The sequence below is a fragment of the Danio aesculapii genome, chromosome 16, assembly GCF_903798145.1.
Source record: "Danio aesculapii chromosome 16, fDanAes4.1, whole genome shotgun sequence".
NCBI lineage: Eukaryota > Metazoa > Chordata > Actinopteri > Cypriniformes > Danionidae > Danio > Danio aesculapii.
In genome coordinates, this window is record NC_079450.1 from 39,635,531 (window position 1) to 39,651,140 (window position 15,610).

Below are 15,610 nucleotides of genomic sequence, written 5' to 3' on the forward strand. Positions count from 1 at the left end.
TTTATGCGTGGCGCACTTACAGATTTAAATCTCAGCTGGATGTTTTCATTCAGTTATAACTGTGTTGCACACTGCATTAAAGGTAATTAAAAAAATCTAGAACAGAGGTCTTTAAGTACAGATTTAGGGGTCGATCTCACTGAACACGCTTTTCCGTTCCCAAAACGCGAGGTGCACGACACTGCCTTTTTATTGAAAAGAAAAAAAAGAAGTGCGGTATACTTTGTGTCGCTAGGCAATGACTGAATCAGCTGGATATTGTGCGAGAGTGTTGCTGTTGATATTGGTATAATTTTAATATTTAATAATATTGGGAAATTCAGTTATACAGCACCGGATAACTCTAAACAGTAACCACTAGTCTCTCTTGCATCTTCAAAAGCCTCTGTAGTTGTCTTCACAACACAAACACTGCTGTCACCTCAACAGAAGCCCCGCCTCTGTTATCATTTGATTGGAGAAAAAAAAAAAAGACGCCACTGGTGAGTTTTTATCTGCTCAGTGTTGACTTTTTTCAACTGCGAGCGCACAGCAAGCAACAGCAAAAATGCGAGGTGCAGCAGGCGGTTAAAACATGAGGCACGCAAAACGTTTATGGCCATTAGTAAATCATTCAAAAAAGGCACCTTCCAATGCAAAAAACTCGTTCGGTGTGATCAGCCCCATAGACTGCTTTTTATTCCTTTTTGTTTACTATTATTATTGTTGTTGTTGGCATTATTATTTAAACAATAACCTCTGGTATTTTGGTGTTTTATTACATGCATTTTTCAAACCCCTTAGTTTTTCATGATTCTGCGATCTCTGAACCCAACGCAAAATCAACAAAAAGTTGCCCATTTTAGCGATCCTGCAAAATTCTTAAACAAAACTATTTGCTAAAAATGTAAATAATCTCATAAAACAACCAATTCCAAACCATATAATCAAATGATATTTATTTCAGTTTGCAATTAATCGTTTTTATTGCATTTGTGTATGGCCATACACCCAAACCGCTTTACAATCAATTAGAGGGGGGTCTCTCTCCACACCACCACCTGTTGCAGCATCGTCTTGGATGATGCGATGGCAGCCACAGGACAATGGTGCCAGTGCGCTCACCACACACTAGCTGTTGGTGGAGTGGAGAGACAGTGAGAGCCAATTCGGTGGATGAGGGGGAGGCCATGATCTTAAGAGCCGATAGAGGGAATTTGGCCAGGACACCCCTACTCTTTTACGAGAAGTGCCATGGGATTTTTAATGACCACAGAGAGTCAGGACCTCTGTTTAATATCTCATCCAAAAGACTGTACATGATGTCAGATGCTCCGAGGAGTGAAATCTGAAAGTATGATCATGAATAAAAATAAGAGTTATACAACCTTCCTTTTCCTTGTACTTATAAACATTTTTAAACGCAAAATTGTCTGCAAATTTTTGGCAATTACCACAACAAGATTAGACATTTTTATCACAAGAAATGGTGAAAAACTAGGTGGTCTGATTTTTATGCTCACTGAGTATGCTGAACGTCTGTGTCATATCTTATGTGTCAACATAATTTCAAAATAAAATCATCAATTTGATGGAGGAAACATTTTGCTCATATTGTAACATTTTATTTTCAGAAAAAAATATGTATGAGTAATTATTGTTTTATCTGTGCCTAATAGTCTAGTCTTGTCTTATTTCTCCATAAGGCTACACTCCAGCCCTGGCTTGCGCTCCTAACAAAGACGTGGCCGATTGCCTGGCGCTCATCCTGGCCACCATGATGCCAGTGTCTCCCGGTGGAGGCTCGGTGCCCACGCTCACATTCAGTGCCATCAACCACTACACCAGCCCCACTAAAAGCGTCACCTTCGACAGTCTGCCGATGCTCCGCTCCGAACACAGCTCCTACTGCAGCTTCAACAGCATCGGCCGCCACGACGGCTTCTACAAGGACGAGGAGCTCAACGACTCCGACTCTGAGACTTACTGAGGTAAACGAAAGCAGAGGCGCACATCTTGTCTTAATTACCCAGCGGCCGGCCACTCCGCCTTAAGAGCCTTAAGAGTCTCTACACACACACACACACACACACATGTGGCGCAGCAGGCTGGCCTTCCTCATCCATCAGCTCAACCTCTGCCAATGCATCTTGCCCTATGTAAATTTTAGGAATAGGTGGACGGACCTCCAGACATGGCAATAACAAGACAAGGAATTAGCAGCCTGGGGACCAATATTTTTGCACAGGATGGTTTGACACTGTCGTACTCCAAACACGGAATTATATATAATTTTTCAGATCTTGAGGGATGATTTAAATCAGTCGCTTGCAAAAAAACAAAACAAAACTGGGACATTTATGTGCTTTCAAACAGTTTCAAGTCGGTGTGCACTTCTGATCAGCTATTGGGGGAAAGAAATGATTTATTTTTTAAACAAACCTGATTTTAATACCTGTCTCTGACCCTCTCGAGGGGGGGGACGAATCGAGTAGTTTCTAAAGCGCAAAGGTGAAATTTGAGAATATGAACATCAGCGTTCTGTAATGCTTTCGGCCACAAGCATGAGTTTAAAACAAAACAAAAAAAAAGCTAACACCTCTCTCCATCTTCAGTTTTAGGATAAATTATTCTTTTTATCTATGGTATTTATTTTTACTTTCCGCATTTCATCATCATTTTGTGCCTTCATAAATTACTGTATGGAGGGAAGGGGCAGCTCGAGAGAACAAATCCTACGATGCACAAGAAGTTCAACACTACGTCTGTGAAAAAAAGCACTGAAAAAAGAAAGGCAAACGGCTCCCAGCATGCTTTGCTCCAGGATGAGGAACACTGTGTAAAAACCAATGGTAGAACAGCGTTTGATCTCTTTGTATGTTGATATATGAATATAAATATATATTATATTTTTTCTGGCTCTTATTAACATGATGTTTTTTGCTCGCTTTGAATTAGCAAATGAAACCACTCGACCCTTCTGTGATGGCCTGTCAGAAAAAAAAAACCCTGTGTTTGTCTCTTTTCATGCTTTTGATTTTTGGAATGATTGAAACTGGAAATCTGTTCAGTACAGCTTCCCGTCTGAGAGGGGGGCAGCAGGAATCTGTTTGCATTGCTCTTCTTTTATTTCCTGTCTTTTTTTTGTGGAAATAAAAGAGAGCGATTGGTGCAGTTGATGGCCACTGCTGTCCTTCTACTCGGAACAAGAGATTCCTGTATATTTTATGGTTGATTAAATAAATAAATGAGTTCAGTAATTTGAAATTGTATGTTGTTGTTGTTGTTGTCAAATCATTAAGGAAAGCTGTGTACAGAACATGGAAACATGGCATAACAGAATTATTATTTGACTTCAAATATTTTCAGGAATTATTATTTTTTAATAAATTGTTCTTTGTTTGTATAATATTCATGCAAATATTCTGGAAGAAAAAAATTTGAAATCATGTCAAAGTTTCTAATTTTTCAGATTTTTTGGGGGGGAGAAAATGTTTATTTGGATTTTATTTTATTTTATAAACTAGTGATAATGTGTGATTAAAAATTCAGATACATTATTTCAAATAATGTTAATAACTTTAGTAGAAGTGTAAAGTACCAGGGTGTCCGCAGGGTCTTAAAATGTTTTAAAAGTTGATAAATCAATTATGAGAAAATGAAGGTCCTTAAAAGATATTAAAAAGTCTTAATTGCGTTTTACGAGGTCTTAAAGTTTGTACAAGCGTTGTCCAACGTGTTTGACTCCAAAAAGTATAAATATAGCATAAAAATGTATGTTTTCCTCCTAATATTACCAAAGGCACGCTCCATCCATGCAGTTGGTTTGGGCCGAGGCGCGTCTGGCCAAGCTCCTCCATCCGGGTGATGTCACAAAATTTGCGACAAACATGGGAAGGTGATGTGACGCTCTCCACATGTAGTGAAACAGAATGGGAAAATGTAAATTTACGTACTCCTGGTTGGAGACAGATGAGTTTAAACAGTGGCTGAAGCCTGTCGCTGAAAACAACCGCGTAATTATTTATTCTTTCAAGCTTTATTTCTTCCGAGCTTATCCGAGTTTTATTGGATTGTTGTGCTCCATTGGGTTTATTTTGCTACAAGTGTTTATTAACAACTGTTTATTAAGTTACAGGTTTGATACTGATTAGAACTTGAAGTGGCGATGAGGTCTTAAAATATTCTAAGAAGGTATTTAAAAAGTCTTAAAAAGGTATTGAAATTACCTTTAGGATTCCTGCATATAGCCTGAGTACACAGTTCTCCATGTTTTCTGGTTTGTTTGTTTGTGTTTTAGGGGATTTTATATTTATATTTATTAATTTCAGAGCCTAAAGGAAGACATAACAGCCAATCAAAACAACTGAAGAGCTACAGTGGTAGACCGTGTGAAAAGTCTCATTTAGGTTAGCATTGTGTAAATGGTGAGCTTTTTTTAAATAAATGAACCAAGCAAACAGATAGATTTAGAATAGTAAGTAAAAAAAAATGAAGAGTCATTTCTAGAACAACTGAATCTAGTAACGATTCAGTTGCTCACTTGGACAAGTTATTCCACAATTCCAACAGTCCAGTTAAAAGTCCTTGAAAATATAGCAGGAAAAGCTCAGTACACATCAGATTTGTGGAGGCCTTGTAAATTTTACTTAATATGATGTGAAAGTTTATCGTTTACATGTGTTTTTAAGACTTGTGGCTGTGTGAGTATTTATAAGAGTTTAAAGCATTCGGGCACAAGAAATATTACCATTTGTGACTTTAATAAAGTAAATTTTATTGGATTATCTATACAATGAAGACTATTTAGTGTTAGAATCATTCCAATCAATCTAAATTAATGAATTCTGAACAAATACAGATATTCAAGTCATCTGGTGAAATTGTATTCATATTGCAGTATATAATGCAGCGAAAAAAAAACTAAAAAGTTTAGAAGCAGCCCTTTTTCTGAAGACACTTCCACTAGAGGCCACTGTCTACAGTTTTGCAAATCTGAGATGTATCACTTATCGAATTAGAAAATAATGACCTAAACTCCTTCCTAAACAACCAATAGTGTTTTGAAAACGCAAGTGAAAAGTGCACTGTGGCCATGTGGACTCGAACCCAAGCACTCTGCATCACAAGTACAATATCAAAATGAGTACTGAGCACACTGACCATGCTAGAAAAGTTGATAGATGAGGCAAACGCTTTTGATTACAAATCATAGACACTGTTAAGTTGTTTTGGATCAAAATTTGTTGTTGTGCAGAGAACTGCAAGAACCGCAAGAAAATAGTCCTTGTAAGTATCGTTAGTGTAAAAAGGAACAAAAGTAGTTGGTGTCATACTGACCCATAGTGTTAATTTGACCTAGAAACTGCAGAGAAATGTGTTTTTTTGTGATTTCACAGGAATGTAGACTGGAGCATGTATTTTCTCTGTTGGATTTTGTACTTCTGTATGGCACCGCAAAGCACAATTCACTGTGATTCTGAGGAGCTCGTAGTCATAGTAGGTAATAGGTGCCAGTGGTTCATAGCCAAGCGTTAGTTCTGTGAATTTGATGCAATGGTCAATTGATGAACAGAGGTTTGACATGTTCTTTATGGTTTGTTAAAAATGACTCTTCATGCTGTATTTTGGATCAGTTTGGCTTTAAGCCCTGCCAAGAGATCATTGCAATAGTCCAGCCTGGACAGAGCAAGAGCTTGAACAAAGTGTTGTACGGCATGTTCCCATACTTTGGGTGGGAATCTATTTTTTTCTGATATTGTTCTGACAGTTATGTGTTTGTGAAATTTAAGTTCATAAGTTCCTGGTTATTCTAGTAGGAGTTGACAATCGAAATACCCCGTTGTGTGGAGAAGTTGTGATTTAAGTGTTATGTTGAGCAGAACCACCAGCAGTTTTGTCTTGTTAAGGTTAGTTGAATGTGATCCTTGCTTCATATTGCAAGAAATGACATGCCGAAACTCAAGAAGAAGCTATCAGCAGGTGTTGGACATTTCCCTAGTCCCCGTGGTTCAAAGATCGGTCAGAGGCTTCAAGTAAGTTCAGATCAATTTAATGAATCAAATGGATAAAGCATACAGGCCCCTGGGTGGCAGAGAACAGCAGCACATGCAGTCCAACACAATCTCACAGCAATTCGTAACTTTTTAATTTAGTGGCTAATTCGTATGAATTCGTACGATCTAATTTGTACAATTTAGTACGATTTGCTCATCCCCCAATGACGGTTGGGTTTAGGGGTGGGGTTAGGTGCCATGCATCCTTTTTAAAATCGTACAATTTCGTACGACTGAACACGTTTGATTTAGCCACTAAACTAACAAAACGTAAAATACTTACGTTTTCTCGTGAGGTCAGGCTGTGCAGACACAGTCCCCCCCCCCCCACCCCCCCCCCCCCCCCCATATTTATTGCTGTCTCTCTTGAGCCCCACACGAGGGCTCTTCAGTAAGAAAGATCCTCCATCCACATCAGTTCAATCATCAGTTGTTAGACAGAACAGCTAATTTGCACAGAAAAAGTTACACATAACAGAACACACAAGAGAGTGAGCCTGCACCCTCCCCTCCTTGCCTCCAGTCCCACAATCCTTCTAAAGCAGTGCAACCTAAAAGAAAGTGTAACATTTTGCTGAAAACAAGTTCTTGGAATTTAACTTCTTGGTTATCAGTCACACGAAGCCACAGCTGTTATGGAGCAAGGTTATATGAGGTTAAGCACATAAGGTTATAAGAGTATAAACACATCAGCATAATAATTCATTAAAAACCGAATTAAAGTATTAATGCATAAAACAAAGTCAGAAAACAGCATAATTCCTTCACAGACTGGAATTAAAGGCAGCGTTTAAAATGATATATTTTTTTAATGATATTTATCAGCATATAGGAGTGATGGGAAAACCTATACTAAATGACAGTGTAAAACTATGTCAATGTCCAAGTAAAACTATGCAAAGGGAGAAGAGAAGTGGTCCAACAACTGAGCCTTGAGGCACCCCAATAGCTAAATGTTATGAATTGGACACTTCACCCTTCCAGGACAACCTGAATGACATGTCTGAGAGGTAAGACTTAAACCACTGCACTATGTCCTTAGATGCAAATTGTCATGAAGGCTGACAGCCAGGCAGGCAGCCATTTTGTTGCTGAGCAGTGTCAAAAGCAGCAGAAAAATCAAGGACTGAGGATTTGGAAACCACTCTTGCGAGTCTATACTTATTTCTCACACACACTATATATATAGTAAATAGTCTCTCAAACTGATTGTACTGTACTTTTCCAGAAGGAACAAAGCACTTCTAATTACACTTTAAATGACAAAATCTCTTCTTACAGTAACAGCTGACACTTAAAAGCTATTAAGTGTGCTGGCCAATTATGATAAATTATTGGCCAATACACTGATATCTCAGACCACTTAATCCAATAACTTTTAGACCCGAAGCCAGAGTTGTTGTTATATATTTTATATATTTTTCATAACATTATTTCTCATTTCACTCTTCAGTTTTTAAAACGAAAATGATAAAACCTTCAGGTTCTAATCCTTTTTGTTGAACACAACAAAATAATTTGAGGAATGTTGGAATCCAAACAGTTGATGTTACTCATTGACTTCCATAGTTGGTAGGAAAAATCATGTTTTTTTTTTTTTTATTTATTTATTTTTTTTATCTCTTAATGAATTATAAAGATCCACGTGGAAGAACACATACTTTTTATTCAGCCCTTAGGTAACCCTGGCAGAATTTGAACAAATTGTCTAAAATGGCCCTGAATTACAAGATCTGAACTTTTTAATTCATGTAATTTTCTTATCATTATCAGTGGGATGTGCAAAAAAAAAATTCCAAGAAATGTAACACCACCGGTTTTTAAAGATAAAAGCGTATTTGGTCATCAACACTTGTCCTCACCCACATTCATTAAAATATTTCCTATAACTTCCATAGTAGGAAAAAAAAAAATGTTTTAATGTAACTTTTTTGTATTATGTCTTAATGAATTATGAAGTTGTAATTATGTTTATCTACACATTATTTCAACCCTGTTTTTGGGTTTAACACGGACTAAACCAACTACTGGGTTAATCATAAAAAATATTTAATAGGACATAATTTTACCCTATGTTTGGGTTAGTCCATATTTTACACAATTTGGGTTTAAGCAACCCAGCATTTCTTAGAGTGTATATTAATCTTGCCATGAAACTTGCTGGTGGCAATAAATATACAAACAAATCCAAAGCAGGAAGAAAATACAATGGAAGTCATTGGCTACTGGCTGTGTTGGGAGTAAAGCATGAGTTACTTAATACTATTACTTTTCTGAATAATGAGTAAAGTAACGCATTACTTTATCAAATTAACAATCATTGAGTTACCTTTTTAAAAAATGTAATGCGAGTTACTTTTTGGTTTGGCTTATAAAAGTTAAAAAGCTGAATTAAAATGAATATTATCGCATTGAATCCAATGAGAGAATGCAGGAACAGAGAGAAACCAAGATGCAGAGCCTTAAACAGGATTTTTGTCTCAGTGGACAGGGATTTTACTTTACTAATAACACAAAAAATACAAAAGTAGCAAACACGTTGCTTTACACTTTCAGTAATCTGTATATACGGCATGTATAGCTCGAAGGTCAGGAAGTTCTCACAAGATAAGATTATCCTGCATTATTATTTTTTTAAGTGTTTTTTTTTTTTTAAGGTGAATGAAGGTTGTACAGTGCGCTGTTAATTGCAGAGCTCCTTTATTTAAAAAAAAAAAAAGAAAAAAATCAAGTTATGAAACCGATCAAGCCTTTGCCAGGTAAGAAAAAGCAATGCAATAGTAACCCAAAATTAACGTAACACATTACTTATCATAAAAAGTAACTAAGTAATGCAACTAGTTACTTTTTTGGGGAGTAACTCAATATTGTAATGCGTTACTTTCAAAAGTAACTTTCTCCAACACTGGCTACTGGTTTCCAACATCGCAGCTCTGAAAGAGTCATGAACACCTTGATAAGTGGCATCAGCTGTGTCTGATTAGGGTTGGAGCAAAACTGTGCAGTGCTGCGGCCCTCCAGCTAGGAATCCAGTTTGAGACCCATGCTTTAAACAATTTCAGTCACAGAATAATCACAAAAATCAAAAAATACTTTTAATCAAACCGATGGAACTTCGGACTTTGTAAGATTTTAGTACTTACAAATCAAAATATCTTAATCTGATAAAAAAAAATCTCTATGTGGAAGAACACGTAGCTTTTATTCTGTATTTTTATTCAGCTCTTTTATTCAGCAGAATTTGAACAAATTGTCTAAAATGGCTCTGAATTGTATGATCTGAACTTTTTAATTCATGTCATTTTTCTTATCATTATCAGTAGGATGTGCATTGAAAAAAATCCCAGAAATCTCTCTCTACCTTCACACCACTGGTTGTTAAAGATAAAGCCGTAATTGGTCGTCAACACTTGTCCTCACTCATATTCATTAAAATATTTCCTATAGCTGCGTTTGACTAACATGTCCGGTAGTTTCAACATTTGTTGTGGCCCTTTAAAGGTTAAAGCTAGAAATATCCGCATCATTATAAGAGGCTATTCTGAGTTGCACGTCTCTAAGGGAGCCATGATGACGCTGTAAGGTAAGTTAATTATATCAATTATGGCCCTCCAGATTTTCTTTTCAGTAAAAAGAAAATGCCAATTTGCCAGAAGGTGCAAATTGTTCATGTATGGCATTCCTCTTATGCGGTGTATAAAAGCAGGGGAAAGGAAGCTTTTTGGATAACAGAGGCAAGTCGAAGGCAGACTGACCCGCGATCACAGGCACTGCAGACATGTGAGTTACTTTTACTCGAATGTTGTTGTTTTATATGCTAGCTGTCTGGATTGTCATATTTTTTGTGTGTGTTCAGGTTGACGGTTCTGGCTCTCATGACACTACTGATGGTCTCTGTTGAGTCGGATCTCTCCAATGAAGAGTGGAAGTCTCTGAGTAACCCACAGAGCCGGACCCTGGTGAGTCTCATTATATTTAATCTGTGGATACTGTTGAAGTCAAAATGATTAGCCTTTCTGTGATTTAATTCATTTTGCAAGTGATGTTTATTAGATCTTCCACAGTATTTCCTGTAATATTTGTATATTTTCCTATAATATTTCTTCTTGAGAAGATCTGGCTGGAATAGAAGCTGTTTTAAAAACTATTTTAAGGTTAGTTTTATTAGCTTCCTTGAGAATTTTTTTTGATTGCTTAAAGAACAAATCCCTGTTGTCTAATGGCTTGCCTAGTTATCCTAACTTGCCTATTTAACATAATAATAGCCTAGTTAAGTCTTTAAATTGCACTTTAAGCTGAATACTAATATCTTACAGAAGATTAATAGAAAAATATTATGCATTGTCATCATGGCTAAGACTAAAGCAATTGATTATTAGAAATTGGTAGTTAAAAGTAAAATGTTTAATAATTGTCCATTAAGCAACGCTCAAATTTCACAGGAGGGCTAATAATTTTCACTTCAACTGTGTGTGTGTGTGTGTTTATATTAAGGGTAGGTAAAGTTTGATCATATACAGTTGAAGCCAGAATTATTAGCCCCCTTTTGATTATTTATTTATTTATTTTCAAAATATTTCCCAAATTATGTTTAACAGAGCAAGGAAATTTTCACAGTATGTCTGATAATATTTTTTCTTCTGGAGAAAGTCTTATTTGTTTTATTTCGGCTAAAATAAAAGCAGTTTTTAATTTTTTTAAAACCATTTTAAGGTCAAAATCATTAGCCCCTTTAAACTAAATATTTTTTCGATTGTTAATTACCCTAACCTATATATTCATACTATATAAATCAAAATATATAGTGTGAATGGTCATTTTCAATGTTCGATACTCCCATATTATTGTTGTTATTTCTTATGTAGTTTTCTTTAATCTATGCTTTTCCTACCGATAACAATCACATTCCTGTCATACATCTCTCATAATTACATGGACATTTAATCTCATTGTTTGTGCTTTTTCTTCTCTTGTTTATTGTTAGACCTGCTATATGTTTGCAGAACTAGTTTCTTTAATTTTGTAGTGTTTATTCTTTTTTTAAAAAATCTATATGCACAAAGAAAAACAAATTAGTATAAAACTTCTAAAGTTTTTGAATATTATATTTACATTAGGATTATTTTATATGTTTTTTTTTTAATGTAGTCAAACTTTGTGGTTCAAATTGTCATCATTCAAAACTGAAAAGGAAGAAAACGAAAACAGTTTACATTCTGGAGCATTAATCATAACAACTACTGTACTTAAACATTTACTGGTACAAAAAGTTTTAATCTCAACAGAAGGTTTTTTAACGGTACTGTTAACAAAGGTTATTAAATACTTTTACAAATGAAATGCTCGTTAGTAAGTTAGTTAATTGAAGTTAAAGCATTGAGGGTTGTTGTATTTAATTACAACTTAAAACACAATACTCAAATGTATATAAAAATGTATAAAAAAAGAAAAGGATTCAATTTTATTCCAGTCAGTTAGTAAGCAAATATTTCTCATTTTCATTTGGTATAATTTGATGTACTATAACATCTGCAACTAAAATTATTCAAAAATATAGGCAGAGTAAAATAACATATACAAATGTCTCAAACATAACTATTACTGCATTAAAATTTACATGAAGTCAAAAGGAAACAATAAAAAATAAACCAACCAAAAAGTTCTGTTCATCTAAAAAATCTGTTTCATGGAAATCAATTTCCACACAATCTATTTGTGTTGGGGCAACATAATAGAATTAAGTTAACTTAATAGTTTTTACAATTTTAAGTGGATTGAACATAAAACATTTAAGTTGTTTCCCCAAAAAACTCAGGACTTGTGTTGTTTCAGGTCATTTCAAATAAGTAGAACAAAAAAAGTGCAAATGTCAATTTTACAAATGTTGAAACAACATCATCTGCTTTATAAATGAACGTTCTCATCCATCTTTCCAATGTTTGTGCAGTTTTTCCGGATCTTGCAGTCGTATCTTGAAGGTAGAGAGAGTGAAGCTCAAGCCATGGGAAGGAAAACAAACCTAAAGGAGAACAAAAACAGCAACATGGAAAACAATGGTTATGACAAATACAATCTCTTTCTTCACAATGACATTAATGATGTTTAAGGGAAGATTTCATCTGAATTTCATTACGTTGAACTTGTATATCGGGTTTTGTTGTAGATCTGATAGTTTAGGAAGTGCTGAAATCTGTAATGGTGCTTTGCGTATTAAAATTAAAATCTGAAATGTCTGCCTGTTTATTTTCTCTGTACATACACACACACACACACACACACACACACACACACACACACACACACACACACACACACACATATATATATATATATATATATATATATATATATATATTTTTTATACTTGGTAGAGAAATGCAACACGAGTAAAACAGTATTTTAAAAATGTTTCCCAGAAGCTAGTAAGCAGATCATGTTAGAAAACTTGTTTAAAATACTGTGGCAAATTCCTTTCTTGATCTTTTGAATATGTTTCAATCAATTATTAATAATAGTGGTTTATTTAAAAAAAAATTATTCATTAGTTTTTAAATATGCAGTTTCTGTTTCAAAACACAATAAAAAAAAACTTTTTTAGAACAATTTTCAATCATATTTAGTTTATAATTTTAATCTTTTGTTATAAAAATGGATGCAATTATTATAAAATATTATGTTTCGGTTTGATTGCATTATTTTATTGACTTTTTTAAGACATTTCTTTTTCATTTAGTACAATTTGCAGTCATATTTAGTTTATTATTTAGTTATTTTAATTTTATTCTTCTTATTATTGATAGATTTGTTTAAAACAATTTTTTTCAGAAACTATTAAGCAAAAACTGCCAGATCTTGTTCATAATACTGTAAGAAATATCTTACTTTAAATTGGCCCATGATCTCTTTATTGCTTTGTAAAGAAATATGCTGAAGACAAATAGGTATCATTGTCTGAGGATTAAGCATTACAATGTACTACAATGTAAAATAAATAAACGTTATAATGATTAACATTAAAAAACATAGTCTCAACTGAACTACATACTAATCAGACTGAATGGCTGATATCTGAATGGTAACAGATAACCAGTGAATTTTTTCACTTCTAACTGAATTGTTACTAATAACTACTGAATCAAGTACTAGTGTCTAACAAGTTTGTATCAGTAATATTAAGTACATAAAAAATAATGACTAATATCTATATAACAGGATAATAGCTAATATGTAGTGATTAAGAACTGGTATTTTTACCTAAAGAATAATCACTAGTTGTGAAAGAATAACTAAATGTATAGACTATATGTGAGCCTGCACCACAATCCTAGTTTAAATTTGGACAGCGATATTTGTGGGAATAGCTAAAACTATATTGTTTTAGGCAATGTTGTAGTTTTTTTTTATTATTGTTGACAAAAATCATTAGAGTTATATGTAAGGATCATCTTCCTTGAAGACATTTAGTGAGGTTTGTTTAGTAAATATATAAAAACAACTTTGAAGGCAAATTTCTCAAAATTCTGATTTATTTATTATTTATATATTGAACCCTCAGATTCCAGATTTTCACCTCCTAACAAATCACTGGATAGATTTGTCTTTTTGGATATATAAATCTCAATTTTCAAAAATAGACAATTATGACCTAGTTCTCATATGTAATTAATAGTAATAAAAAAGAAAAAAAAGTGGAAAAATGCATCAAAACAACAAAAAATAAATAAATAAAATTAGATACCTGAAAGAAGACTAGTTTTGAAATACGTTATTAGTAACAATATAATAGTTACTAGCTGTTACTATGTAAATAAGTTCTAGTATAATAAATACACGTATTCAATAGCTACTATCTAATGGTAGTAATAACTAGTGTCTAATGAATAAATACTACTATTTAATGGGTTAAGTAATTGAACAAACAACAAACAAACAAAAAATACCAGCGTACTGGTATGAAAAATAGATCGTTATATGTTGAAAAGGTTACAATAAACTGATGTAATAAATGTAATAGTGTTTCTGATTCAATGTAATGTAAAATTAAATGTAGAAAAAAGCTTGCATGTGCTTCTCTAAAGGATTTGGTGTTGGTACCAAACAGGATGTTGTTATCTCCGCAGAGAAAGTTCAAGTTGTTTCAGAATATAAATACCTATAGGTTTTTATCTGGACTCTTGTCTTTAAAACACATATAAAAAAAGGTATCTAATTTAGTCAATTTTAATATAGTCGATTTTAGGTTTTATTAGAAATTCTTTATTAAATAAGGCTGCAAAAATGTATTTAAAGTCTTTGATCCTCTCTGTCAGGATCACAAAGGAATCCAATTCTTTCATCTTTTCAGATTTCTATACAGAGTAAAAGGATTCCTTCTGGTTGCTCAAAAGGGCAGTTCTTTGAGGTACGTAGAACTACATGATAAAGCATTGTCTTTAATCATTTGTCTAAACACTCTGGTTGCAGTTCTATTGATTAATATACACTCAACTCGATGTCAGCACAACTGGCACATTACAATCATTCAGCTACAGGGTGATTATATCAAGAAATAAATACATTTCTGACGTCAACTAAGGTTCCTAAAATAAAATATTCCTATCAGTCTCTCATATCAACTATTGTCTGATAAGTTGCTCTAAGACAAAATCTACAATTTTAAAACCTCTGGAATTATTATATAAACAAACACTTAAAAATTTAGATACAAAAACAGTTTCGTTTTCATAATTGTTCTATTTAAAAAAAAACCCGTAGCCTGCTTAGTTGGAAAACATCATTAAGTTTTGAAATGGTTATGTAGTTCACAAAATTATGCATGGTTAGGTCCTTCTCTTTTATCTGACTTTATTCAGTTTTAAGGTGCAGTATGTAAGTTTGACACCCAGTGGTTGAACTAGGTATTGCATTCCCGGATCAAAACAAACACAAGCACAGGTTGCCAGATTGAGGAGCAAATACTGATTTCAAGCATGTTCCAAACAAAAGCAGCGGCACGCGATAGAGACAATATTTTCCATATTAAAAGGAGTTTTTGTTCTAACCAACATCTCGAATTGATATGTTAAAAACAGCTTCTATTTCTTGCAGCTGAACAACATAAAACTGACAATGATAACCTCAGGTACACCTCATGTGCTTTATTCAGTAAATGCTAATAATGTGAGTTTGAATGTCATTTTACATGACATTTATTGTTGTACTACTGAAAGCAGCAGCAGATAGTTCACCTCAGATCCTGAAAATAAAATAAACCGTTTGAAATTGAACTTTAGAACTGTGACTCAAAACCAACACATATCAGTGATTCAGCATCTACATTTAATAATGCTATGTATTAATTAGATTTAAAACCTTTCCATTTCGTGCAGAAGTGCATATTCTGTGCTTCTGAATGACTGTATTTAAATTTCTGTCATGTTTTGTCTGGTGCAAAAAGCCAAATTGTTTATCACTGCAAATCTCATCATGTAGCGTGTTGTTAAGACACGCGGTTAAGATGTAACCTGCTCACCTAATGTTTACGTTCATAATATTTATATCGTTTGCTAATTAATAACCACCTCATGTGAAACTCT

General features: G+C 34.0%; 2 protein-coding genes across 2 annotated transcripts in view; both read left to right on the plus strand.

Moving 5' to 3' along the window:
• The window catches only part of ankrd28b (ankyrin repeat domain 28b), a 52,835-nt gene extending 49,589 nt beyond the window's left edge, over positions 1-3,246 (plus strand). The window contains exon 28 of the mRNA XM_056474934.1: positions 1,686-3,246. Within this exon, the coding sequence (XP_056330909.1) occupies positions 1,686-1,969 (284 nt within the window). The 3' untranslated portion in view covers positions 1,970-3,246. The remainder of the gene's footprint in view (positions 1-1,685) is intronic.
• A 6,518-nt stretch (positions 3,247-9,764) lies between these two features.
• Positions 9,765-12,213, plus strand: LOC130242817 (uncharacterized protein C2orf66). Its single transcript, XM_056474742.1, has 3 exons — positions 9,765-9,815; positions 9,892-9,994; positions 11,983-12,213. Coding segments are annotated over exons 1-3 (264 nt in total). The 5' UTR covers positions 9,765-9,813; the 3' UTR covers positions 12,142-12,213.
• The last annotated feature ends 3,397 nt before the right edge of the window (positions 12,214-15,610 follow it).